We start from the raw sequence: 26176 nt of genomic DNA on the forward strand, positions 1-26176 counted from the left end.
AGCCTTTATTCTTTGTCAACCCACATTATCCTCACCTAGCCTAGTTTAGGACAATCCACACCCTTGTTCTTAAAAGATAGTGAGCATAACTTAAATGAATTCCTTTTGAGTTACATTATGCAAGAAAATGAGTGTGGGGGAAGGAATGCTTGTTCTTAAGTATGTTTTGAGTTTCAACAAAAAAGAAAAAACAGAAAAGAAAGAAAGAAAGAAAGAAAAAAAAAAAAAAAAAGAGCTTGAAAAATGAAAGAATGAGTGATTGAAGAAAGGGCTCAAAACACCAATTCTGGCCCTAAATTGTCTCCCTTTTTGTTCCAAAGTTGAGTTTTCATTCAAAAGTGAATTCTAAGTTGATTCAATTGCCTTGCTCACTATTTCTTTAAGAACCTTTGTTTTCCATATCCCTTCTTTGTTATCCACACGCCCCAAGCCCCATTACAACCCTTGACTTCAATCTTGAATGTTATGTGTTTCAATTTGTGGAGTTTGAACTTGGTATGAGCATATGGTGTCACTGGTTCTCGCGTCTAAGTAGTAGCATTCCATTCATGAGATCATAATCTAAACATGCTTATTAACTCCAAAAATTGCGTTCTTTGTGATACATATATGTGAGTGTTCCTTTTCATGTTTACATCAATCTTCTCACATATGACTAGATTAGGGTGTGTAGTTAGAAAATCTGAGTGAAAATTGAGTGCATATCTTGTAAGGAATTGAGCAAATTCTCTAAGGCATGTTACTACATTCAAAACATGGTTTTAAATGCTTAATTGTGAACTAGTATATGGTGACTATGATTAAGAATGTACTTAAGTGTGAAGATGACTAAAATCTGTGAGAATGATGATTTTTAACATGTCATGTGCATTGGAAATCCCTAAGATAGTTGTTGGAAGGTTTAGGTTGTGTTTTACTTGTTTTGTTTCGTTTCGTGTTGTTTTGTTTTTCTTTCTGTTTTGCTCGAGGACTAGCAAAAGATAAGTGTGGGGGTATTTGATAGGAGCATATTTAGGCGACTTACTTAGCTTGTTTTCGTGCATCTATGTTGGTAATTCATAGTTATTTTAGTCCTTTATGCTTCTTTTGTGTGTTTTCAGGTTCTAAGGGCTTAGGGAGCAAGAAAGTGCATTTTGAGGCTATTTGGGGCACTTTTGGGCATGGATTGGATAGCTTAATCATGGAGCAAAGAGGATGGACGAAATTGAAGCCTTGTATACTCTTTGGGGACATCAAACAAAGGGCCTAGCCCAATCAAACAAATCCTTTGAGCCATGGAAAACCTCTAGCCCAATCAAACATATTATGCCATGCAAACCAACCTATTTTAGACCCATTCTATGTACTTAAACCCTAGCCTTTTAAACTAGCCTTATTATCACTTCCATTCACTTATCACTCACCACATATCATTCATTTATCACTAACATATCATTCACTTATCATGTCATTCACTTCCATTCACTTATCACTTATCAAAACCACCTATCATCACTTATCATCACCACATATCATTCATTTTATCACTTAACATATCATTCATTCATCTCCTTATCATAACCATACACCTATCACTTATCACTTATCACAACAACAACCTTGCACATGCACTCCCATTCTTTAACCCAATTCCTTTCCAACATCTCACATGCATTTCCACCTTCCTACTTCATCATTTCATCACATTCTCCCTCTTTAATTCCACATGCATTCACTTCATCATTCCACCATTCATTCTTTATTCCACAAACAAGTCACATGCATTTCCACCTTCCTACTTCATCATTTCACCACATTCTCCCTCTTTAACTCATTTCATTATTCATTCACTTTGCATTCATTAAATTCCACCCCACATGCACCCTTTATTCTTCATCATTGCAACCATGGCACATTTACACCAACAAAACAACTCTCATGCCATGGCCTACTCATATTCCCATTTCCTTTCCAACATCTCACATGCATTTCCACCTTCCTACTTCATCATTTCACCACATTCTCCCTCTTTAATTCCACATGCATTCACTTCATCATTACACCACCACTCATTCTTTAATTCCACATGCAATTCTTCATCATTCCTTCACACAAATGCTTAAACAAACATCCATATGTTCCCTCCACTCCTCCTATAAATACCCTTGCATTCCCATTCATACATATCATCTCATTCACAACACAACAACACACCACAAACACATTCCTTTCTCCCTTAGAATCCAAAAACCATCTTCCATTTCCACCAATCCTCATCCATTTCCATAATTCCCCAACACTTCCATCCCCCCAACCAACCTATCCTTAAACCTTGTGCTACAACAACGAGGAAGAGAAGAGTGCCTAAACGTTCATACAATTCAAGTTTTGAGTTGTTGGAATGTTTAGGTGTTTCTTTGATTTCAAAGTTTCATTTTAATTCTCTTTGTTTTGTACGTATGAGAAATGGAAGAAAAGAGTGCTTAAACGTTCATACAATTCAAAGTTTTGAGTTGTTGGAATGTTTAGGTGTTTCTTTGATTTCAAAGTTATGAGGAACTAAACCCCCTTTAGCTAGGGGGTGATTCGAAACTATGTTTATGTTTGTAATATGATTTGATTACTTTTAATTACGTTTCATAAGTTGTGAATTCAATTTGTTTAACTGTTTGATTGATAACCTATTTATGTATGTTTATTAAGAATGAACGCTTAATTTTCATGCATGAATTTGACGCTAGAATATAAGTGAGTTTCACGTAATAGTTATGAACTTATATTCACAAGTAGTGGAGGTTGCTTATAAACAATCGTGTTAAACATATTCTTGGCATAAGTTTCATGCAATCATAGTAACGAATGCCTCGTCAACACTTATAGTTCTCATGATGCTTAATGATTCTTGCTTGTATCTCTATTATGCAATTCATGTAGGGAACTTGTGAGGAATGCTTTGGGTTGTCGTATGCAATCATCCAATTCATTAACTTAAGGAAAACTTGACGGTTAATTTAAGCGGACCTAATTAACCCGGGGCGTTGAGAATTCATGGTTTATTGAAAAGCAATTAGAAATCTTTTTATTATGCAAGTGTAACATGTGTGGAGATGAACCCCTTAGCTAGCATCCATTCATTCCATTTCATCAATTTCATATTTACATTCTATCTAGTTTATTTACTTGTTTCGTTATTTCAATTTTCGTCCAAATCCAATCCCCCTTTATTTTGTTTAAGTTTTAGTCTTAATCTTTCTTACTTTTAGTTTTGCATTCTTCGCATTAAATAGTGTTTTAAACTTGTTTTTACGTTTTTGAAGTCAAATCCAAGAGATTAACAATCCCTCCTAATCCCCGGTCCAGAACGATCCCTACTTATACCTATACTACAATTGTCAAAAAGAGGGTTTAATTTGTGTGCGTATAAATCTCGCATCAATACATCCATGTTTGAAAGTGTGTTCTCAAGAGAAAGAGAAATCTGAGCATGTTTGAGAGGGTTGGTTGCAGCTTACATTTTCGGCCGAGAAGGAAAATTATGCATTTGTGGGTGTATGCCTTGCCATGAAGGTTGATGTATATAGGAATTGTAATGGCAAATGGCAGTGCGGATGCGGCAATGTCCTTCACGCGTCTTCTGAAAAGCTGGGAGCTTTTGATAAAGTGGCACGCATCTTCTGAAAAGCCGGGAGCTTTTGACAAAATTGCACTCGCTTTCTGGAAAGCCGGGAGCTTTCGGCTTTGTCACCCACGTTTGTCGGCTAAAGTGTGCAGCTGATTTCTCGCCTTCCACGCGTCTTCTGAAAAGCTGGGAGCTTTTGACAAATTTGCACACGCTTTCTGAAAAGCCTGGACTGCGTCTGAAGAGCTGGCGATCTTTACGCCGGGAAATCCGGTTTTGAAGAGTGGTGTCTCTTCATTTCTGAATCGGTGAACGCATCTCCTTTAATAGAGGTGATCGATCACCTCTATTTGCACACTTTGAAGACTTCCCAAAAATCATCTTCGGCCCGTCGAGATTTTCCTCCATCCAACCCTTTTCTTTTAACTTCTTGAACAATGGCTAGCTCATCCAACCCATCGAACATTTGCTTAGATTTGAGTCTAAGCAGTGACCCGGTCGCGCCTCATCAGGGTAAGGTATGGTGCCCGTCTTTCTTATCTTCCCATGACCCTCTTACAGATGAGGACTCTGTGATGACGGATCCCACAACGGCTACGATAGTGGCTCGGAACCTCCTCACTCCCAAAGACAGTCAGCTGCTTTCAGGACGGTCCGATGAGTTGGCCGTTCAAGAATCCCTGGCTCTGAGTGTTCAGTGCGCTGGCTCTGTGTCTAACATGGGCCAACGCCTTCTTGCTCGATCCCGTCAGGTTGAATCCTTGATGGCGGAGGTGGAGAGTCTTAAGCAGGAGATCAAACAGCTTAAGTACGAGAACCGAAGTTTGCACGTGCTTGCCAACAATTATTCAACAGGCATGAAGAGGAAGCTTGATGAGCTTGATGACCGTCAACGGTTTGCAGCTTTCTTCCAGAGGCACCTTTTTCCTGGGTCATCCAGCGTTCCACCAAGGCTTGGGGCCTTGAATGATATATCTTCGGTGCCTCCCGCTCCTATGCCTCCTGCTTCGATGCCTCTTGCTTCGATGCCTCTTGCTCCGATGCCTCCTGCTCCGATGCCTTTTGCTCCGAGAGTGTTGCCACGTAGTGGGGCCTCACGTACACAACCTTTGTAAAGACTCCATCTTCCTGCCATGTTTAGATACAATTGTAATTTATCGAAAAAATCAATGAACAAGCAAAAGTTTTATTTACTGTATTGGGTTGCCTCCCAAGTAGCGCTTGCTTTAACGTCGTACAGCCGGACGATGCTCCCTTACAGGTTTATGGAACCCCACGGCATGGAGGGGTGCAAATACAATCTGTCTGACGAACCACTTCATGCTTTGGGTCCTTGAATGGAGTGGGATAATGATCCTTTCTTATTGTCGTGTTTTGCTTTTCTACATCAACACGAATTCTCCCACGACGTTGAATTCGATTAGGTACCTGCACCACACGAGGTAACAACCTATTAGTTGAAATGGGAATCGAATTTGGAATAGGTGGCTTACCTTTGTACGGCAAAGAAGTGGTAGCACAATGGACGGATGCACAAGGGTTGTTCATGGCCAATCGTGGTGCTTTCAAGGTTGGAGCCGTGCATTCCTTGTGCTCTACTCCAAGTTCCTTCTCGGTGGTAGTTCGAGAAACATCCTTCTTGATCTTTGTTGAATACTCCGTCCCTATGTGTTCAATTACATTAATGGCACAACAAGAACAAACATCATTAGTATTCTCAATCGATTCAGGAATCTTAAAGTTAATCATATCATCACCAAAGGTCATAGTGACTGCTCCCTTGGCCACATCAATCTTGGTTTGAGCTGTTTTCATGAAAGGTCGTCCAAGTAAGAGTGGTGATGATGGAGAGTGTGCCGAATCTTCCATGTCTAGGACGTAGAAATCAGCCGGAAAAATTAAATGGTTCACCTGCACAAGCACATCTTCCAAAACTCCTTTTGGATACGCGTTAGAACGATCGGCCAGTTGTATAATTACACCATCTTGTTTTAATTCACCCAAATTCATAGATGCATAAATAGAATAAGGCATGACATTTATGGATGCACCTAAATCAAGCATGGCATGTTCAAAACGATTATGTCCAATCACACAAGGAATCGTGAAACTACCGGGGTCTTTGCACTTGGTAGGCAGTTTACGTTGCAAAACAGCGGACACATTCTCGCTTACCTTCACTACCTCTTTGTTTGCCCTTCTTCTCTTTGTATTGCATAGGTCCTTGAGGAATTTAGCATACTTTGGAACCTGTTTGATTGCATCGAGAAGCGGTATGTTCACTTGCACCTTCCGGAACGTTTCAAGAATGTCCTTCTTGCTTTCTTCCTTTTTTTCTTGCATGAACCTGCGAGGAAAAGGTACATTGGGCAGATTAGAACGTGAAGTACATGAATTTGAATTTAAATTACCTGATTTGGCCGAGTTAGGGTGATTGGGGGCCTGCGGCATTGGGTTTTTCACTCTTTCCGTGGGTGAGCTAGACACTTCCTCAGGTTGTGTCGTCTCTTCATCTACTTTCTGGGTAGATTTGGGATTGTTTGGCTCGGTCCCAACTTCTTTTCCACCCCTTAGGGTGATGGCCTTGGCGGATTCGAATCCTCCCTTTGGATTGACTGTGGTTGAGCTAGGAAGCTTTCCTTGCTCTCTAATCTGTCCAAGGAACTCAGAAATCTGCCCTATTTGTTTCTTCATATCCATCATCTCCTTCTCGTTATTTGTTATCCGGTTGTTTTGATTTTGCAATCCCTACGAAATAGAGGTTAGTAATTGCATAGCTTGATCACTTTCCAAGGACGTACCTGAATAAGATGATGCCGAAGGTTGTTGGGGTTGTTGGGGTGCATACGACTTGGAATAAAAACCAGGGGGTTTGGCCTAAATCCTCCTTGTTGGGCAGCTTGTTGTGGCTCCCTCCATTTGAAGTTTGGATGGTCCCTCCATCCGGCATTGTAAGTGTTCGAGTATGGGTTGTTTTGATTTTGTCCTTGGAAACCAATTGCATTGGCAGATTCCAACCCACCATTCTCGATTAGTTGAGGGCACTTGTCGGATGGATGCCCTTAAATTGAGCACACGCCACAAACTTGGTGTTCTTGTGCTTTTGGACCAATCACAACCTGAGAAACAAGAGAAGTAAGATTAGCAAGTTGTGATTGAATTTCAGAAATAGCACTCACCTCATTTACACTTTGTTGCCGTGGGGCTTCTCTTTGGCCCACTCCTTCATATTGTTGAGCGTTGAGCGCTCGGTTGGCTATGAGAATCTTTGCATCCCTTGGTGTTTTGTCCACCAATGCTCCTCCCGCTGATGCATCAAGCATTTGACGTTCGATAGGAAGGAGGCCCTCATAGAAATATTGAAGGAGAAGTTCCTCCTTCATTTGATGTTGAGGACATGAAGCTACAAGGCCCTTGAAGCGCTCATAATAAGCCGGGAATGTCTCACCATGATTCTGTTGAATACCACTAATTTTCTTCCGTAGGAGAATCACTCTCGAAGTAGGGAAGAATTTCTCCAAGAAAGCACGCTTCATACTCTCCCACGAAGTCACAGTTCCCGGGGCTAGTTCGTAGAGCCAATCTTTGGCCTTGTCCATAAGTGAAAATGGAAAGGCCTTCATCTTCAATATACTCCCATCCATAGTGACGGGGGTCATGCTCGAACAAACCACCTCGAACTCCTTCAAGTGTTTGTTAGGGTCTTCCATAGACAAGCCATGGAACTTCGGAATATGGTGTAACAAACTGGATTTGAGTTCAAACACCTCAGTCTTCCCCTCTGCAGCCGTGGGGTATTGGATACAAAGAGGCAATGCATTATCCAAACCCGAGGCCGAAAGCTCCTTGATGGTTCTATTATCTGCTGCCATGGCTTGTTCTTCTTCAAAAATCTGATCCGTGGGCTTTTCTTCTACACCTACTTCGTCTTCTTCAAGCCCAGGTTGTGGTGGAGGTTGTGGTGGCTCTTGTTGACTCCTCGTTCTCCTCAAAGTGCGTTCAAAATCACCGTCAAAGTCGGAGATGTTCTCTATAATAGGCCGAGAGCTACGAGTCATACACAGTACCTGAAAAACAAGAAAACAAACAAACTAAGAATCTAAAATAAGAATGCACGAAAAACAAAAAAAAATAAAAATAAAGACAAGGGATTAGCAAAGTTGCTAATCCCCGGCAACGGCGCCAAAATTTGATGCGAGAATTACTTGACACTCAAATTAAACCCTCGTTTGACAATTGTAGTAGAATGGATAAGTGAGGGATCGTTCTAGACCGGGGATTAGGAGGGCTTGCTAAAACCTTCTAAATTGACTTAAAAACGTAAAAACAATATAAAACACTAAACTAGACTCAAAGAATGTGAAACTAAACGTTAAAACACTAAGACAAACCAAAAGAATCAAAATGCTTTAAAAACACAAACTAAATTGATTTCTAACTATATTGAACATTAAAGCAAAAGGGGGATTGAGGTTTGACGAAAATTGAAATAACGAAACAAGTTAATAACTAGACAGAATGTAATTGATGAAATAAGATGGTTGATGAATTAGCTAGAGGTTCTTTCTCCACACATGATATTTATGCATATGAATCAATTTCCAGTTATTCCTTCATTGAATTATGAACGACAATGCCCCAAATTAACCGTGACATCACTAGTTAACCCTCAGATTTTCCTTATATTATTGGATTGGATGGCATCATTCGACAACCCAAAACATTCTCAAAAGTTCCCTACATGTCATCATAATAGAGATACAATCGAAGATCATTAAGAATAATGAAAACCATAAGCATTGACAAAGCATTTGCAACTATGACATCATGTTACTCATGCTAAGAATTAAACTTAACGCGATCGTGACAAGCGACCTTCACTACTTTCAAGTATAAGTTAGTAACAATTATGTGAAACCTTCTTAAACTTTAGCCACATACTCATGCATGCTAATTAAGTGTCGACCCTCAATCAACAAACACAAATAAGTTAATCATCAAATAGTTAAGCCAATTGCATTCACGAATCAAGAGTTCATAACCGGAATTCATCAATTCATATTACATAAATAATCATGGTATTGAAATCACCCCTAGCCAAAAAGGGTTTAGTTCCTCATAACTTTGAAATCAAAGAAACACCTAAACATTCCAACAACTCAAACGTGAATTGTATGAATGTTTAGGCACTCTTCTCTTCCATTCCTCATATTACAAAACAAAGAGAATTGAATTTAAACATTGAAATCAAAGAAACGCGTAAACATTCCAACAACTCAAACGTGAATTGTATGAACGTTTAGGCCCTCTTATCTTCCTCTTTATTGTGGCACAAGGACTAAGGGATGTTGTTGGTGTGTTGAATGGATTGGGGGATTATGGAAATGGAAGAAATGGAGGAGAAATGGAAGGGAATGGTGCAGAAAATGGAGAGACACTCACGGCTAGGGAGAAGATGGAAGTGTTTGTGGTGTGTTGTGTATGAAATGAGATGATTTGTGAATGAATGAATGCAAGGGTATTTATAGGAGGAGTGGAGATGTATATGGTTATTTGTTTAAGGTGTTTGTGGCTGCAATGATGAAGAATTGCATGTGGAAATAAAAGGGAAAATGTGGTGAAATGATGAAGTAGGAAGGTGGAAATGCATGTGAGATGTTGGAAAGGAAATGGGAATATGAGTAGGCCATGGCATGGGAGTTGTTTTGTTGGTGTAAATGTGCCATGGTTGCAATGATGAAGAATAAAGGGTGCATGTGAGGTGGAATTAAATGAATGCAAAGTGAATGAATAATAAAATGAGTTAAAGAGGGAGAATGTGGTGAAATGATGAAGTAGGAAGGTGGAAATGCATGTGACTTGTTTGTGGAATAAAGAATGAATGGTGAAATGATGAAGAGTTGCATAAAGAATGCATGTAGGGTTAGCTAGGTTGGCTTTGTTTGGGTGCATGTGTGTTAATGGTGGTTTTGCATGTGAATTGATGGATTATTTTTTATGGAATGGATGGTTCTTTGCATGGCTTTTGAAGTGATTGTGGGCTTTGGAATTGGAAGGAAATGCATGGCCTTGGGGTTGGTTTAAGAGAGAATGGGCTAGGCCCTTTGTTTTATGTCCAAAATGAATACAAGGCCTTCAAATTCGTCCAACACTTTGGCTCCAATCATATGCTATCCATTCCAAGCCCAATTTTGCTCCAAAATGCTCCAAAATGCATCTTTTTGCTTCCTTAGCCATATGAACCTAAAAACACACGAAAATGGCTTAAACTACTAAAACAACTATGAATTAACAACATAGATGCACGAAAACAAGCTAAGTAAGTCGCCTAAATATGCTCCTATCATCAAGCGAAGCTATTTATCGTAGCAGCAATGGCACAATCCTCCCGTTGTATTTGTTGGCAAAAGCTTTCATTTGGATAGTTCAACAAAATATATTGTAAAATTGTAAAACTAGCTAATCTTCACAATTACTGTTGGTAAAATTGTGGTTTGAGTATTGGGAAAACTTTCATTTTCATCGTGTGTCATGAAGCCAATGGAGTGCTCATCGGCTTGCAAAATTTAGTTTATCTAATGATGTTAGGTTCGTTTAGTTAGAAATGCCCCTGATTTTTATTCATGACAGTCTTAGACTATCTTCATTTCTTGGATTAAAATTTAAAATTTTTAATTAAAAAAATAGCTTTTAATCCAGAAACCCCTTTTTTTTTTTTTTTTTTTTTTTTTTTGGCTCCAATAATTCTGAGTTACAATTTTAAGCCCAAAATTATTAAAGAATGAATTTAAGTGAATTTTTCTTTTGGTGACTTTTTTCATAATAAAATTTATGTAGATTATCATAATTTATTTTTATGAACATTTTAACTTAAATTATTTAGGTTTCAAGAAAAGTTGAAAATTCACTAAATTGACCTATGAAACATGTAATTATAAAAATTTTGAGAAAATTTTGATTCCAACATTCTTTTTAATTATTTCAACCACTGAATTTAATTTTGGGCCATTAGAATTGATCATACTCGATCTTAGCTGTTAGAATTAATGTATTTAAAATTTTAAAATTGCCCAAATTTTAGGATTTAACCCAAACTTATTTTAGATGCAACCATTGAAAAATGATTGGGTTAGTTTAAAACCTAAATTTTGGTGGGCTAGCCTTTTAACTCTAACCTAAATTCACGTAAGTGGCCTTTTATCACAGACTCACAATGGTGGAAAAGAGTTGAGCCCTTGTGTGACATGGATTCGAATCCCGTCAATGGCTAATCTAATATCTAATCTAATAAAATCTATCGTTTGACAAATTATTATTATTATTTTAAAATTTATCGAAGTTTTAACCCAAAACTTATTTCAGACTCATCTATTAGAGAATGACTGGATTAACAACCCAAAAAATTAGAGATGGTCTCACAGAATATCCTCTAATAAGAAATGAAGGCCTTTCTGTTTTATTTTTTAATTTTTTTCAAACCAATAAAATTTCTCTCTGAAACTTCCTGGTAAGATAGTAGAAACAATTAAATAGGGTCAAATAGCCTCTTTCCTTTCCTCTGTCCTTCGTATACATCCTCATCCACTTCCCCCAACTACTTTCCCAGACGAACTTTACTACGTTATCTCCAAAGCTTCTTCTCTAAGTTTGGGACACGCGTTGGACGAACAAATAAAATAAATGTCCACGCGCTGTTTTTTTTTTTTTTTTTTTTGTGTGTTTAAAGCCGACTCCGCATACAAATCTCGACTAAGTTCCGATCCCAAAGACTCTGCATTCTGCAACGTAGATTTGGTGAATTACCCAGAGAAGAAAATCAAAAGATAACATCAAGTTGGTGAGCAAAATCTTTCTTCCTCCCTGGTTATTATCTTATTGTTATTTGATAATTGTTCTATTAGTTGATGTTGAAATACTGGTAATTTTTTACTGCTTACAAGAATTTTGTTCTGGGTTTTTGGATCTGTGAATTTGTATTACTTCTTGGTTGTTGAATGATGTCTGTGGAGGTGCAGCGTCCTGATCACTCTTCTTTTCAGTTTTGCCGGAATTGGGATTTTTATGAAGAGGGTTTGTTATTCAAATCTTATTGATGGATTGGGCTGCTTGGAAATTTTACATTATTTGGGATTCTGTAGCTTTTTGGCCCAGATGATCTTTTTGTGTTTGAAGTTGCCATAGTCGAACAGTTGTTGCAAATCAGAAACCGTTTTGAGAAAAAAGGACTTCTGCTTAAAATATTAGTGATCAATCCATTGTTGCCCAGAATTAAGAATCTGTTATTCATATTTTTGGGCTAATTTTGTGAAATCTTTCTGTAATATAGTATGTGTGTCGCTCTTGTTATACTCCGTTGAAGTAGTGAACTTCGCCAAGGCGGAGTATGTTGTGATTTGGGACTGCATTGTGGCTGTTGGGCGTGTTTGTTTCTATTTGTTTACTTTTGGTTATTGGTTTCCCAACTGATCTTTTGGATGAATGATATTATGTAGGAATTAGTTACGAGCTGAAGTAAGATGGATGGTGGAAGAGACAACAAAGATGATAATGAAAAAGGGCTGTTTTCAAATCTTGCTGGATATGCTGCTGGACACTACCCACAGCATGGAGCCTACCCCCCACAAGGATATGGATATCCTCCACAAGCGCATGGACCACCGGGTTACCCTCCTCAAGGTGGGTACCCTCCCTATGGTGGGTACCCTCCTTCAGGCGGTTATCCTCCTCCAGGTGGTTATCCTCCTCCAGGCGGTTATCCTCCTCCAGGTGGTTATCCTCCCCCTGGGGGTTATCCACCATCTGCTTATCCTGCCCCTGGTGGATATCCACCAGCCGGATATCCAGGTTCATCATCTCACCATTCAGGTAATCAAATTGCCGTCACTTAGTTTCTTATACCATATGAAGAGTAATATGTGAGATTGTTAGTATAGTTCAGTTTCAACTGTGAGATTTTGTGGTAGCAAATATCTCAAGGGAGAAGGTAGCTTAAAATGGCCAGTATGTGATGTTTTAGCCTATCCTTTGGTTTACTTTTTTTAATAACAAAATAAGACTATTAGAACCTTGGCTAACCAGGGCTATTTCAAGAACCAAAGTCAACCACTCGAGCAATCTAAATCAATCAAAATTTTGTGGTCTGGATTGAGTTTTCTTTTCTATATTATAACTATTATCTTTGTACAATTATGTTTTATTTTAAATGCCCATGATTCCTCGGGTCTATGGCATTGGTGGCGTGCAATGTGTGTGATGTAAATTTGGACTTTGTACGGCCATAAAATGTTTTGAGGTCCTAGGTTATTCTTAATGTAAGAGAAAAGAACAAAATTGGTTTCGGAAAAAAAGCGTTAACCAAACGGAACCTGTGTCGATGACCAAAATGTTTGAAATAATTGGCTAGTTGCATTAGATCGTTAATATAAATTCTATTTAAGTTCCAGAAATTCATGGGAGCACTTTAATTTCAATGCATGAATTGTGAGAAGGAGCGGTTGAATATAATTAAGTTGATAATTGTATGTAATATTACATCACTGATTCACTATACTAGATGCTGATGACCATCAGATAAGAACCACCAAAAGGTTCTTAGAGTAATATGTGACGCGCCACTATTTTTGTTACAATTTTTGCTAATATGAAACTATAACAGGGCATGGACCTAATATGGGAGGGATGCTAGCTGGAGGTGCTGCTGCTGCAGCTGTTGCTTACGGGGCTCACCATCTTGTGCATAGTGGAGGTCACCATGGGTATGGTTATGGAGGTCACCAAGGGTATGGTTATGGAGGTCACCACGGCTATGGACACGGGAAGTTCAAGCATGGAAAATTTAAGCACGGGAAATTTGGCAAGCGCTTTGGATTCGGGGGAAAGTTCAGGAAGTGGAAGTGATCGAGAGTAATATTGAAGATCCAAGTCCTCTGTATTTGATGTTGTTGATATTTTAACTGGCCTTTTAATAATTACTTGAGACTGGATTCTTTGAATTTTTTTTTTACCTCTGTATTTCATATGTCAGTTTGCTTCTTTTGGTTCCTATGATGTATATATTATCTCTATTCTATAAATCTTTGTAATGAGCAACTTGATGGATTTTCCATTTTCTTTTTATCCTCAATGTCAATAAGTTAATGTAAGTGTATAATAAATATGGGGGATTCTGGTTTTCTTCATGACTAATCCATATTTCCTTCCACTCGGACATCGTTTAGAAGTTGGGATTCATTTCTTACTGCAATTTGCATTGATTCAATACCAACCTAGGTATATTTACTTGATCTAGCTACTCTAAGTTCATCTAGGTCCATCATCTATTTCTTCTAGGTTGTATGAATGCTTTGTTTTCCTCTCTTCAGTAGTCTTGGGTCCCTGGAGAAGCAAACCATGCTGCTGAATGTAGGATGTTGCCGCTACGGCCCCCGCCTTGGTCTTTGTTCTTTCCCGGGACGGCCTCCCCAGTCCCCCGGAAGCCATGGCCAGAACCTGCTAATATTGTTATTGTTATTTTCCCTTAGTGTTTTCTCCTTACATTGGACCGGCCTCTTTGACTTCTCCTTTCTTTTTGTTGTTGTTGATGTTTAATTTCTTGAGGACTTGGCTCCTGTGCTTTGTTCCGCTTTTGCCTTGTTGTCACATTTTGAATGAAGCATCGAATTGCCGAAAACGTGATGGTGTAATTGTTACACATAGAGATGTAGAAGAGAAAGTATACATACCATTTGTTTATTTACATATTATATCCAAATAATCTAGCTGATTACAGCAGTTATCGGGTGGTTGGATGTAAACGTGTCTTCGCATGTCCGCTTGCATCTGGCAATATTAGGGATGCCCTTAACAGGTCATCTTCCCCCCTTTTTTTCCTCTTTCCTTTCCATTTCCAACAACTCTCCTCCTAATTATAAGTATTTTACAGCTCCTTATCAACAAATCTGTTCTTTTAACAGTTTTACACATGCGTTTGACCCAACAAAATATAGATAATAAAGAAAATAAAAAACGCACACGCATTTGTTTGTGCGTGTGTATGGTCGAAGCTTCCAACGATCCAACTGCACATGCAACGGGAGAACAAGAAACAACGTTTCCAAAAATTTGTCACACCAATCTCAAGTATTCTGCAACATCAATTGGTGAGCATTCTATATCACTTGGTAAACTTTCATTGCCTCTATGAATAGTTCTTGTGGTTATGTAGATTTTTCGTATTTTCTTCTGGGTTTGTGGTTTCCTGATTTTGGTTGTCATTGTTTCTTTTTATTGATTTAAATTGATGGAATTGCTTCTGACATGATTTTCTTTTGTGATTTCTTTTAGCATTGTGGGAATCATTTAATTATTTCGGGGGCCTTACAAGCACGGGTTTCGTAGGGGATTTGTTTTTTCATCGTGATAAACCATGGTTTAAATCGTTGTTTTTTCTTGAGATACATCATGCACACTTAGTATAATCTTACTTCGCTAATCGCTAAGTTATATAACCACCATTAAATTCTCTTTTGTTCAAATTCTTATACCAAAAGAAAAGAAGGTGTGGAGCAAAAGTTAATGATGATAGGGTTTATATCTTTATTGAAATTGGAATTAGATTTCCAAACTCCCGCACTCGTGAGAATGTTATGATGTAACCGCCCCCCGGGGGGGGGGGGGGGGGGGGGGGTGGTGTTGGAGGGGGTGGGTTGTTTGTGGGGGTGTGAAGGCGGGGTGGGCGGCTTTACTCAAATTCTAAAATCATTTTGACAATTTGATAACTTTAATATGTTTCTTGTACACACTTGTTTCAAACAATATGATGAACTTTTGACACCAAAGGGTGTCAAACTAGGCTAGTGGTTACCAGGTCAGATATGTCCTTTAGGCCTCTATTACTATTAGGAGATGGTTGCCCCTTCTGAATTCGGATCCCCTCAAAATTAAGAATCATTTCAATATGCATACCTTGAATTTGTAGGGTTATCCATTTCTATCCAATCCTCTGTACCAAACGAGGCCTTAGAGATATCACAGACCTAATGGATGTTTTAATTTGTAAACGCCTATGAAAGAAATAATTAGAAAGAACTTCAAGGGAATTTCCTTTGACATGATCAATTTTTTATCATAGTGGTTGTTAACATTCTCATATTTCCATGGTATGGACGCATACTCTTACATCTGCTTTATTTGGTCACTTGAACTGCTGATATCTCATCCCAAATTGTTATATAAATTTGTGCACAATGTTGTATAGTTATGTCCAACTTGGAATGTTTTCTTTGCAGTTGAATTTTAGCAGAATAATTGTTGCTATTTACTATAAGTAAACGGTTGTTGTTTCATTTAGGAATCTTCAGAACAAAATCTTGGGCGTGATTCTATGAACACCTCTCCATAGCATAATTTATTGATTCTAGAACTTTGTCAAGTAGTAAACTTTTCCAAGAAAGAGTATGAAGTGATATGGGTTTGCTATGTGCATGGCTGTTGGCTGTGTTTGCTTCTATCATGTTTTTTAATGTTAATTTTTTTTGTAGGCATTAGCTTAAAGTTGAAGTAATATGGGAGGGGGAACAGGAAACAACGACGAGTCTACTGACAGAGGGCTATTTTCAAATCTTGCTGGATTTGCTTCTGGACACCTTGCACGACCTGGATCACACCATGGATATCCTCCTCAAGGTGGATATCCTCCCCAAGGTGGGTACCCTCCTCAAGGAGGTTACCCTCCCCAAGGTGGGTACCCTCCTCAAGGTGGTTACCCTCCCCAAGGTGGATACCCTCCTTCTGGTGGGTACCCTCCACCTGGGTATCCCCCCGGACCTCCCCCCGCAGGATATCCGCCAACAGCCCATCCGGCCCCTGGTGGATATCCACCAGCCGGTTATCCAGGTCCATCAGCTCCACATCATTCAGGTAACCGAATCACTGTCACTTAGTTCTCTTATATAATTTGTGATATGTGAGTATGGTTCAGTTTCAATAAATTTATCCTCAGCTGTCCATATATTTTATTATTGATTTCCCGTCTAAGAGAAGCTTCAACTGAGGTAGCAAACTTTTTCTTCTCAATAGTCATTTCTTGAATCTTAGAACCCTAGGGTTTTGTTTAAGAACTGAACTGAACCACTCAAGCAATCCAAACTGATAAAAGTTGTGTAGTTTGGATTGGGGTCTCTTCTCGATACATTTTGCTCCAGAAAATAAATTTGTTCAACTGAACCAAACTGATGCTGATGACGATTCAAAATGAGAATATAGTTGGAAAGCTGTTGGTAGACTTACATACACCTTCCTCTTTGTTTTAGAGGATCGCAAGCATCAATTAGGGTTTAATTAAGGAATTAGTGTTGTGCATTACTTTATAAGCCATGTAGTGCATGTTTCCGTTCCTCTTGTTTCTTCCTTATAATAATTAAGAAATTATTGCTAAATGTTTAAGATATTACGTACATTTCTCTACATACAATATTCTACGATTTTCAGTAGCGATTTTAGCTGACGAAAATATATATATTACAGGGCGTGGATCATCAGGTATGGGGATGGGGGCCATGTTAGCTGGGGGTGCTGCTGCCGCAGCTGCTGGCTACGGAGTTCACCATCTTGTGCATGGGAGTCACCATGGTGGCGGATATGGTCGTGGCGGCGGATATGGTCATGGTGGCTATGGGGGCTTCGGTCATGGAAAGTTCAAACATGGGAAACATGGAAAGTTTAAGCATGGGAAACATGGCAAGTTCAAGAAATGGAAGTAATAGTTCATCTAAGGAAATCGAATGGAGGGTTCAAGATCCAAATCCCTTCCTCTATTGATAATACTACAGTACAATTGGTGTTATTCACATGCAGATGTTTGAAAGATGTTATTGTGTTCTTTTTTTCTGAAAGGATGTTATTGTGCATGCCCATGCGCAGTTTTACAAGCTTATTTGTTTAATCTTACAAGCTTAGTTCTTTGTGTTTTTGTGATTTAAATATCTTTTTCTATTTGTTAAATCTTTATTGATGTTTGATAATCCGTCTTACAAGATCATTATCCTTGCCTCCTTTTTTGGATCTTTCTTTCAAGGCTTTATTAGTTCTGTGGTATATAGATCATCGACGGCAGCACAAGTAGGTGCCTGTGCAACACCACAGGTGAGAGAATAGGTAGAGAAACTGGATTTTAGTGATGATTATATATCCTTCTGGATCTTCTTTCAATTCATTACTATATATATATATATATATATATATATATATGTAAACGTATCATATATCTACTACCAAAAGCCTATGTAGAAACAGACGCAATATGTTGAAGAGTATCACATGCTTACAAAAACATAAGCAAATGTGCATAGAGGGTTATCCGTTAAAATCATCGTGGAACAAAAGATGAGAATTGTTATTAGTATTCAAAAAATTTCAAATGACACTCCTTAAAAGTGTATTTTTCTTTCTATTTATAGAAAGTTCGAAGTGCAAAATAAGATTACTGGAGTGCCAATAACACAATTCTCTAAAAAATAACCAAATTCTATCAGAGCATATCATGTAAATATAAAATCATAATAGCAAGTTACCCTTTGACATGGTAATAGGCTAAGTAGACCAGCTTAAAAGAATGACAGAAAACCACAACTATAAGGCCCAAGGTCCATAAATAGCCAAGCACTCCAGTAGAACATTTGGCTCTTCAGCGGACCGTACAACCTCTCTCTCGAGGGGAATGGTTGGCCAAATGTAAGCAAGGCAGGGTTCCCGGAATCCCAGATACCGTCCAACACTTCCTACAAGACTCCATGATAAATAGGATTTTGTATTTTTTTTATTTGAGAATGTGTCTGGTAATTTAAGACTATGTCTAGTAGCACTATCTAAATTTCAAAAAATAATAAAGTCTTGTTTGGTTGTACTCCTGCGTATTAAGGAACTTGATCCTAATAGGCTTCCAATGATGAGATTGAAGAGATAACCACATATAATAAAACACGGAACATATTCTTGTATATATTTCACACAAAAACAACAAGGGTGAAATGACAAGTATGCTCGTTTTATGTTAATTAAGTTTAATTAATCACTTCATAATCATTGGTAACCAAAGTTCAAAAAAAATGCTAAGCACTACTCGGGCGACTAGATGGGGCATAGCTCCTTGGCAGGACCTAAATGGGGGCCGAGGCAAACTAGGCGGTTTAGTAAATTTATTACATATCGTATAAATAAATGCCTCTTTATACTTGAAAAAAAAAATCACAATTGTACTGTAATACATAAATTACAAAATGAAATGACATATGTCAATTATAAAGTGGTAACAATGATGGTGTTACTAGTAGCGGTGGTGGTGATAATAAGAGGTTTCAATGGTGGTGGGATATAGGTGGTGGTGGTGGAAATGGTGGTTGTGTGAACAATGGTAGTGAAAATGGTGGTTAGGAGGTGGCTATGGTGGTGGGAGGTGGTGACGGTATTGAGACGGTTGAGGTGGTGGTCGCCATGGTGGTGGGGATGATGGTGGTGGAGGAAGTGGTGTTGATGATAGTGAGACAGTGGAGTTGGTGGAGGTGGTCGTGGTGGTGGCCATGATGGTGTGGGTTATGACGGTGAAGAATGTGGTGATAGTGTCAGCGGCGATGGTGACATGGCGGTCGCATAGATGATTTTATTTTTTATTTTAATTAAAACTCAAACTTTGTTTTAGAGTGTTATTGACACACTAAAAAAACTCCAAACTTTTCATATTTGAAAAGAAATATACACTTAAGACGAGTGCACTGTTGGAAGTATGCCCACAAAGCCACTCATTTGATGTAATAGCTTTTTGGAATACTTATTGTGTTAAACTTTTATATGTTTAATAGAAGGGCAAAGCTTATTGTTAATCACTATTTATAGTATCTTGTGTTTAAGCAATAAGGGAATCCAAGGAATGTATTTGATCTAAGAGACAAGTGATTTAAGTTAGTTAAATTAACGAGACCTTTCTCTTATGTTCATTCCTAAAACGTTCCTAGCCATAGGATTGCCAATTGGGCATTGACAATCCGCTAAGGTTAGTATGTGTTATGTCGACTCAAGCGTGAGTATGAACTAGTCTCAAGTCATTTGGTGTTGGACACTAAGGCAAACACATAGGTGCTCGAAAGAGTAATCGAGTACACTGAACAACGATCAAACAAGAGTTCTAACATACATGTCATGTGAGAACTCAATAGTTGCAATATGCAAAGTAGTCCTTTGACCTGAGGCATCATTGATGTCTAATGGTTAGGTCCTTGATCTTTGATTATGTCAACGACATTCCATTGAAGTGTCCACGGCATTGTTGGGGTCAAGCTATCTAGTCATGTAGGCATATGAATGTACAACAAGGGATCTCTAACATTCCATGATGGAAGGAGAATACTCTAAGATATGATTCGAGAGTCTTTGGCCAAAGCATATGAATATGACTAAGGAAGATGTTCCAAATCTTATTCAATTGAATCATATAGAGAAGTATCACATTGGATAGTAGACATGAAACAAACTATCACTTAAACAATGTGATTAAGAGTATTGTATTAGAGAAGGACCGTATTGCATTGTAGTTGTAACTGGATAGGTTCTCCAACCACTTCTACTTAGCTTGGGTAACCATGACATGCTGCTAGGCGTCACCCATGGTTTGTGGAAGCCCTAAAGATTAGCAAACACTAATTTAAGGGAGAATTGAAATGTGGTTTCAATTCACAATCGATCGTTAAGAGTAACATCGCCCACTACCTCGCTAATTGGAACCTAATGGATCGTACACCGGGTAAAGATATAAGTGAAGAAATTATATGAAATGGATAAGCAATTAAATGGTTTAATTGAAGAATGGTCAAGATTAATTAAATAGTTAATTAATTATACGAAACGTTCGTATTGGGCGTTTAAGTTAGTTTTGGGCTTCGGGGCACAAAAACGTTTTGGTCCACAAGGCCCATTATGTTTAAGTTGTATGACAACTAAAACAAAATGGGCAATTAAGCCCAAATACAACATATGGCCGGCCATAAGCTTCAAGGGTAGTGAACTTGGCTTAATTGCAAGTTTGCCACTCCATTGTGAGGTGGTATAAAGACATCTTTATAGTCATTTCACCCTAAGGGGTTTTCTAATTGAATTTGGGTGAAACCTATTCTCTCATTTCACCTTAGGGGAGGAACATCTAGCAATCTTTCTTCCCTAAGTCATCCATTTCATCTTCACACAACATCTTTGGTGTGGAGACTTAGAGACACCAAACTTTTGGTGTTTTGGAGAATAAATCCTCAAATCCTCAAAGAAGAAAAGGAGCACTAAAAGGGAGGAAATCACAAGGAAGATTCAAGGAGCAAGGAGGTGACTTGAAGGCCCTCCACTTGGGTGAATCCCTTGTGCAATCAAGGATGAGCTTCAAGGGTAAAGAATCTCTAAATTCTTATTCTCTTTAATTTTGTTAAAGAGTCTTATGGTTCACCATATACTAGGCTTTGAAAGTCATGGGTTTTATGAATTGTTTTTGAATGCATGCCTACTTTAAAGAGTTATTAGTTTGCATATGTATTCAAATGTTCTTACATGTTCTTAGCTAGGACAAAATTTTTCCTTCATGCACAAGTGACAATAACACCTTTGTTTTATAATATATCTTGTACTTTCTATTATTTTGGATTCTACTCTTGAACAACATAGGTTAATGTGATCCTTTACATAATTTAGGCTTAATATTTTTTGCATTTTTCATTTTCATAAAACGATTTGTTAGAAGCATTTTTGCACGTGTAGCATCACTCAAATTGAGTGTTCTAAAAGTCAGCCTAGGCGGCACCTAGGCGTTGAACGGTGAAGGGCCGATCCGATTTAGGCCAAATTGTTGATGAAAATCGGGGAAGGTTTAGGCAGCCGCCTAGGCGGTTTAGGCAGTGGTAGGCGGCCAGTCTAGGCGGTACATGATTTTGAAATCTCGTCGTCGATTTTGCACCTTCGCCGTGAATTGCAGGCTTTCTTTATCCCTTCACATTCACATCTCTCACAATCACTGCATCTCCTAGACTTGCATCCCGCCGCATTTGCACTACATCTCTGCACCGTCTTGCATCGCATCTCTCACGATCTCACCGCACCTAGTTTGCAGCTTTAGAGGGAGAACAAGAGGGAGACAGTGGGTTCACTTATGTTTATGTTTTCATCAAATAGGCATTCACTTTGAGGAGTCACCACTCACCAGAGTTAATGAATCAGTTACCAATGTCAACACGTTTTCATATTAAATTGTTTCTCTACGGTTCCGTTAACCCATACAACCTTTTTCTAACAATATGATGACTTTAATATGTTTCTTGTACACACTTGTTTCAAACAATATGATGAACTTTTGACACCAAAGGGTGTCAAACTAGGCTAGTGGTTACCAGGTCAGATATGTCCTTTAGGCCTCTATTACTATTAGGAGATGGTTGTTCATGTCTAATCCCCTTCTGAATTCGGATCCCCTCAAAATTAAGAATAATTTCAAACGAGGCCTTAGAGATATCATAGACCTAATGGATGTTTTAATTTGTGAACGCCTATGAAAGAAATAATTAGAAATAACTTCAAAGGAATTTCCTTTGACATGATCAATTTTTTATCATAGTGGTTGTTAACATTCTCATATTTCCATGGTATGGACGCATACTCTTACATCTGCTTTATTTCGTCACTTGAACTGCTGATATCTCATCCCAAATGGTTATATAAATTTGTGCACAATGTTGTATAGTTATGTCCAACTTGGAATTTTTTCTTTGCAGTTGAATTTTAGCAGAATAATTGTTGCTATTTACTATAAGTAAACGGTTGTTGTTTCATTTAGGAATCTTCAGAACAAAATCTTGGGCGTGATTCTATGAACACCTCTCCATAGCATAATTTCTTGATTCTTGAACTTTGTCAAAGTAGTAAACTTTTCCAAGAAAGAGTATGAAGTGATATGGGTTTGCTATGTGCATGGCTGTTGGCTGTGTTTGCTTCTATCATGTTTTTTAATGTTAATTTTTTTGTAGGCATTAGTTTAAAGTTGAAGTAATATGGGAGGGGGAACAGGAAACAACGACGAGTCTACTGACAGAGGGCTATTTTCAAATCTTGCTGGATTTGCTTCTGGACACCTTGCACGACCTGGATCACACCATGGATATCCCCAAGGTGGATATCCTCCCCAAGCTGTGTACCCTCCTCACGGCGGTTACCCTCCCCAAGGTGGATACCCTCCATCTGGGTATCCTCCCGGACCTCCCCCCGCAGGATATCCACCAGCAGCCCATCCGGCCCCTGGTGGATATCCACCAGCCGGTTATCCAGGTCCATCAGCTCCACATCATTCAGGTAACCGAATCACTGTCACTTAGTTCTCTTATATAATTTGTGATATGTGAGTATAGTTCAGTTTCAATAAATTTATCCTCAGCGGTCCTCCATATATTTTATTATTGATTTCCCGTCTAAGAGAAGCTTCAACTGAGGTAGCAAACTTTTTCTTCTCAATAGTCATTTCTGGGATCTCAGAACCCTAGGGTTGTTTAAGAACTGAACTGAACCGCTCAAGCAATCCAAACTGAGAAAAGTTGTGTAGTTTGGATTGGGGTCTCTTCTCGATACATTTTGCTCCAGAAAATAAATTTGTTCAACTGAACCAAACCGATGCTGATGACCATTCAAAATGAGAATATAGTTGGAAAGCTGTTGGTAGACTTACATACACCTTCCTCTTTGTTTTAGAGGATCGCAAGCATCAATTAGGGTTTAATTAAGGAATTAGTGTTGTGCATTACTCTATAAGCCATGTAATGCATGTTTCCGTTCCTCTTGTTTCTTCCATATAATAATTAAGAAATTATTGCTAAATGTTAAGATATTACGTACATTTCTCTACATACAATATTCTACGATTTTCAGTTTCGATTTTAGCTGACGAAAATATATATATTACAGGACGTGGATCATCCGGTATGGGGATGGGGGCCATGTTAGCTGGGGGTGCTGCTACCGCAGCTGCTGGCTACGGAGTTCACCATCTTGTGCATGGGAGTCACCATGGTGGCGGATATGGTCGTGGCGGCGAATACAGTCATGGAAAGTTCAAACATGGGAAACATGGAAAGTTTAAGCATGGGAAACATGGCAAGTTCAAGAAATGGAAGTAATAGTTCATCTAAGGAAATCGAATGGAGGGTTCAAGATCCAAATCCCTTCCTCTATTGATAATACTACAGTACAATATTGGTGTTATTCATATGCAGATGTTTGAAAGATGTTATTGTGTTATTTTTTTCTGAAAGGATGTTATTGTGCATGCCCATACGCAGTTTTACAAGCTTATTTGTTTAATCTTACAAGCTTAGTTCTTTGTGTTTTTGTGATTTAAATATCTTTTTCTATTTGTTAAATCTTTATTAATGTTTGATAATCCGTCTTACAAGATCATCATCCTTGCTTCCTTTTCTGGATCTTTCTTTCAAGGCTTTATTAGTTCTGTGGTATATAGATCATCGACGGCAGCACAAGTAGGTGCCTGTGCAACACCACAGGTGAGAGAATAGGTAGAGAAAATGGATTTTAGTGATGATTATATATCCTTCTGGATCTTCTTTCAATTCATTACTATATATATATGTAAACGTATCATATATCTACTACCAAAAGCCTATGTAGAAACAGACGCAATATGTTGAAGAGTATCACATGCTTACAAAAGCATAAGGAAATTGTGCATAGAAGGTTATCCGTTAAAATCTTTGAGGAACAAAAGATGAGCATTGTTATTAGTATTCAAAAAATTTCAAATAGCACTCATCACAAATGTATTTTTCTTTCTACTTATAGAAAGTTTGAAATGCAAAATAAAATTACTGAAGTGCCAATAATAATTCTCTAAAAAATAACCAAATTCAACGAGAACGTATCACGTAAATATAAAATCATAATAGCAAGTTACCTTTTAATATTGTAAGCAAATTGTTATCTTAGCTATAAGGCCCAAGGCCCATAAATAGCCAAGCACTCCAGTAGAACACTTAGCTCTTCAGCGGACCATACAACTTCTCTCTCGAGGGGAATGGTTGGCCCAATGTAAGCAAGGCAGGGTTCCCAGAATCCCAGAATACTGTCCAACACTTCCTACAAGACTCCATGATAAATAGGATTTTGTATTTTTTTTTTATTTGAGAATGTGTCTTATAATTTAATACGTGTCTAGTAGCACTATCTAAATTTCAAAAAATAATAAAGTCTTGTTTGGTTGTACTTCTGCGTATTAAGGAACTTGATCATAATAGGCTTGCAATGATGAGATTGAAAAGATAACCACATATAATAAAATACGGAACATATTCTCATATATATTTCACACAAAAACAACTAAGGGTGAAATGACAAGTATGCTCTTTTTATGTTAATTAAGTTTAATTAATCACTTCATAATCATTGGTAATCAAAGTTCAAAAAAAAAATGCTAAGCGCTACTTGGGCGACTGGATGGGGCATAGCTTCTCAACGGGATCTAAATGGGGACCAAGGTAGACTAGGTGGATTTAGCAAATTTATCACATATCGTATAAATAAGTGTCTCTTTATACTTTAAAAAAAAAACATAACTGTACTGTAATACATAAATTACAAAATGAAATGACATATATTGATTATAAAGTGGTAATGATGATGATGGAGATGGTGGTTAGGATGGTGTTGCTAGTAGCGATGGTGATGGTAGTGTTGAGACGGTTGAGGTGGTGGTCGCCATGGTGATGGGGATGATGCTGGTGGAGGAAGTGGTGGTGATGATAGTGAGACGGTGGAGTTGGTGGAGGTGGTGGCCATGATGGTTTGGGTCATGACGGTGAAGAATGTGGTGATAGTGTCAGCGGTGATGGTGACATGGTGGTCGCATAGATGATTTTATTTTTATTTTATTAAAACTCAAACTTTGTTTTAGAGTGTTATTGACACGCTAAAAAAACTTCAAACTTTCCACATTTGAAAAGAAATATATATTTAAGACGAGTGCACAAGTGACAATAACACCTTTGTTTTATAATGTATCTTGTACTTTCTATTATTTTGGATTCTACTCTTGAACAACATAGGTTAATGTGATCTTTACGTAATTTAGGCTTAATATTTTTTGGGTTTTTCATTTTCATAAAATGATTTGTTAAAAGCATTTTTGCACATGTTTTTGTATATACAAAATTGAAAAAAAAAATACTATCTTTATTAGAAAGGTGGTACAAATGCGATAAATGTAGCATCGCTCAAATTAAAAACTGTTTTGCTAAATGGTACTGAATGGATCCTAAAATAATATACAATAGTTTTTTATTTTTGGTTTTTAATTTTGATTTTGTGGTGTCTTTTCTTATACATTTCTTCTACATCTCTTCCACCATCTTTCCTCCATTCTTTTTCCGCCTCACCTCTTTCATGTATTTCCCCTTTATCTATAACAGAAAAATGAAAACTAAAAGCGAAACGGGCATCAAACGATCTCTTAATATATTATAATTCATTTTGGTCGGATCCGTTTCAGAATATTATAAATTATATGAAGCGTGTAAATCA

General features: G+C 38.0%; 2 protein-coding genes across 7 annotated transcripts; both read left to right on the plus strand.

The window, feature by feature from the left end:
* The first annotated feature begins 11148 nt into the window (after positions 1 to 11148).
* Positions 11149 to 13714, plus strand: LOC103933667 (glycine-rich protein A3-like). The gene is made up of 3 exons (XM_009343359.3): positions 11149 to 11435; positions 12091 to 12463; positions 13254 to 13714. The coding sequence occupies exons 2-3, from the start codon at positions 12115 to 12117 to the stop codon at positions 13493 to 13495; spliced, it is 591 nt and encodes a 196-aa protein (XP_009341634.2). The 5' UTR covers positions 11149 to 11435; positions 12091 to 12114; the 3' UTR covers positions 13496 to 13714.
* A 768-nt stretch (positions 13715 to 14482) lies between these two features.
* LOC103965003 (glycine-rich protein A3-like) lies at positions 14483 to 23997 on the plus strand. 6 transcript variants are annotated; one of them, XM_048591856.1, is made up of 4 exons: positions 14509 to 14736; positions 16117 to 16495; positions 17102 to 17278; positions 23705 to 23997. In XM_048591856.1, exons 2-4 carry the CDS (start codon positions 16141 to 16143, stop codon positions 23761 to 23763), a joined length of 591 nt encoding a protein of 196 aa, XP_048447813.1. In that variant the 5' UTR covers positions 14509 to 14736; positions 16117 to 16140; the 3' UTR covers positions 23764 to 23997. The 6 variants fall into 6 exon arrangements, with proteins under 6 accessions (XP_048447817.1, XP_048447816.1, XP_048447815.1 ...); XM_048591860.1 differs by lacking the exons at positions 16117 to 16495; positions 17102 to 17278 and adding an exon at positions 22624 to 22945 and having other exon boundaries at positions 14483 to 14757; positions 23552 to 23997; XM_048591859.1 differs by lacking the exons at positions 16117 to 16495; positions 17102 to 17278 and adding an exon at positions 22624 to 22945 and having other exon boundaries at positions 14483 to 14736; positions 23552 to 23997.
* Positions 23998 to 26176: the final 2179 nt, after the last annotated feature.

This window comes from the organism of the source record quoted next, unplaced genomic scaffold (genome assembly GCF_019419815.1).
Source record: "Pyrus x bretschneideri cultivar Hongxiangsu unplaced genomic scaffold, Pyrus_bretschneideri_v1 Contig35, whole genome shotgun sequence".
Lineage (NCBI taxonomy): Eukaryota > Viridiplantae > Streptophyta > Magnoliopsida > Rosales > Rosaceae > Pyrus > Pyrus x bretschneideri.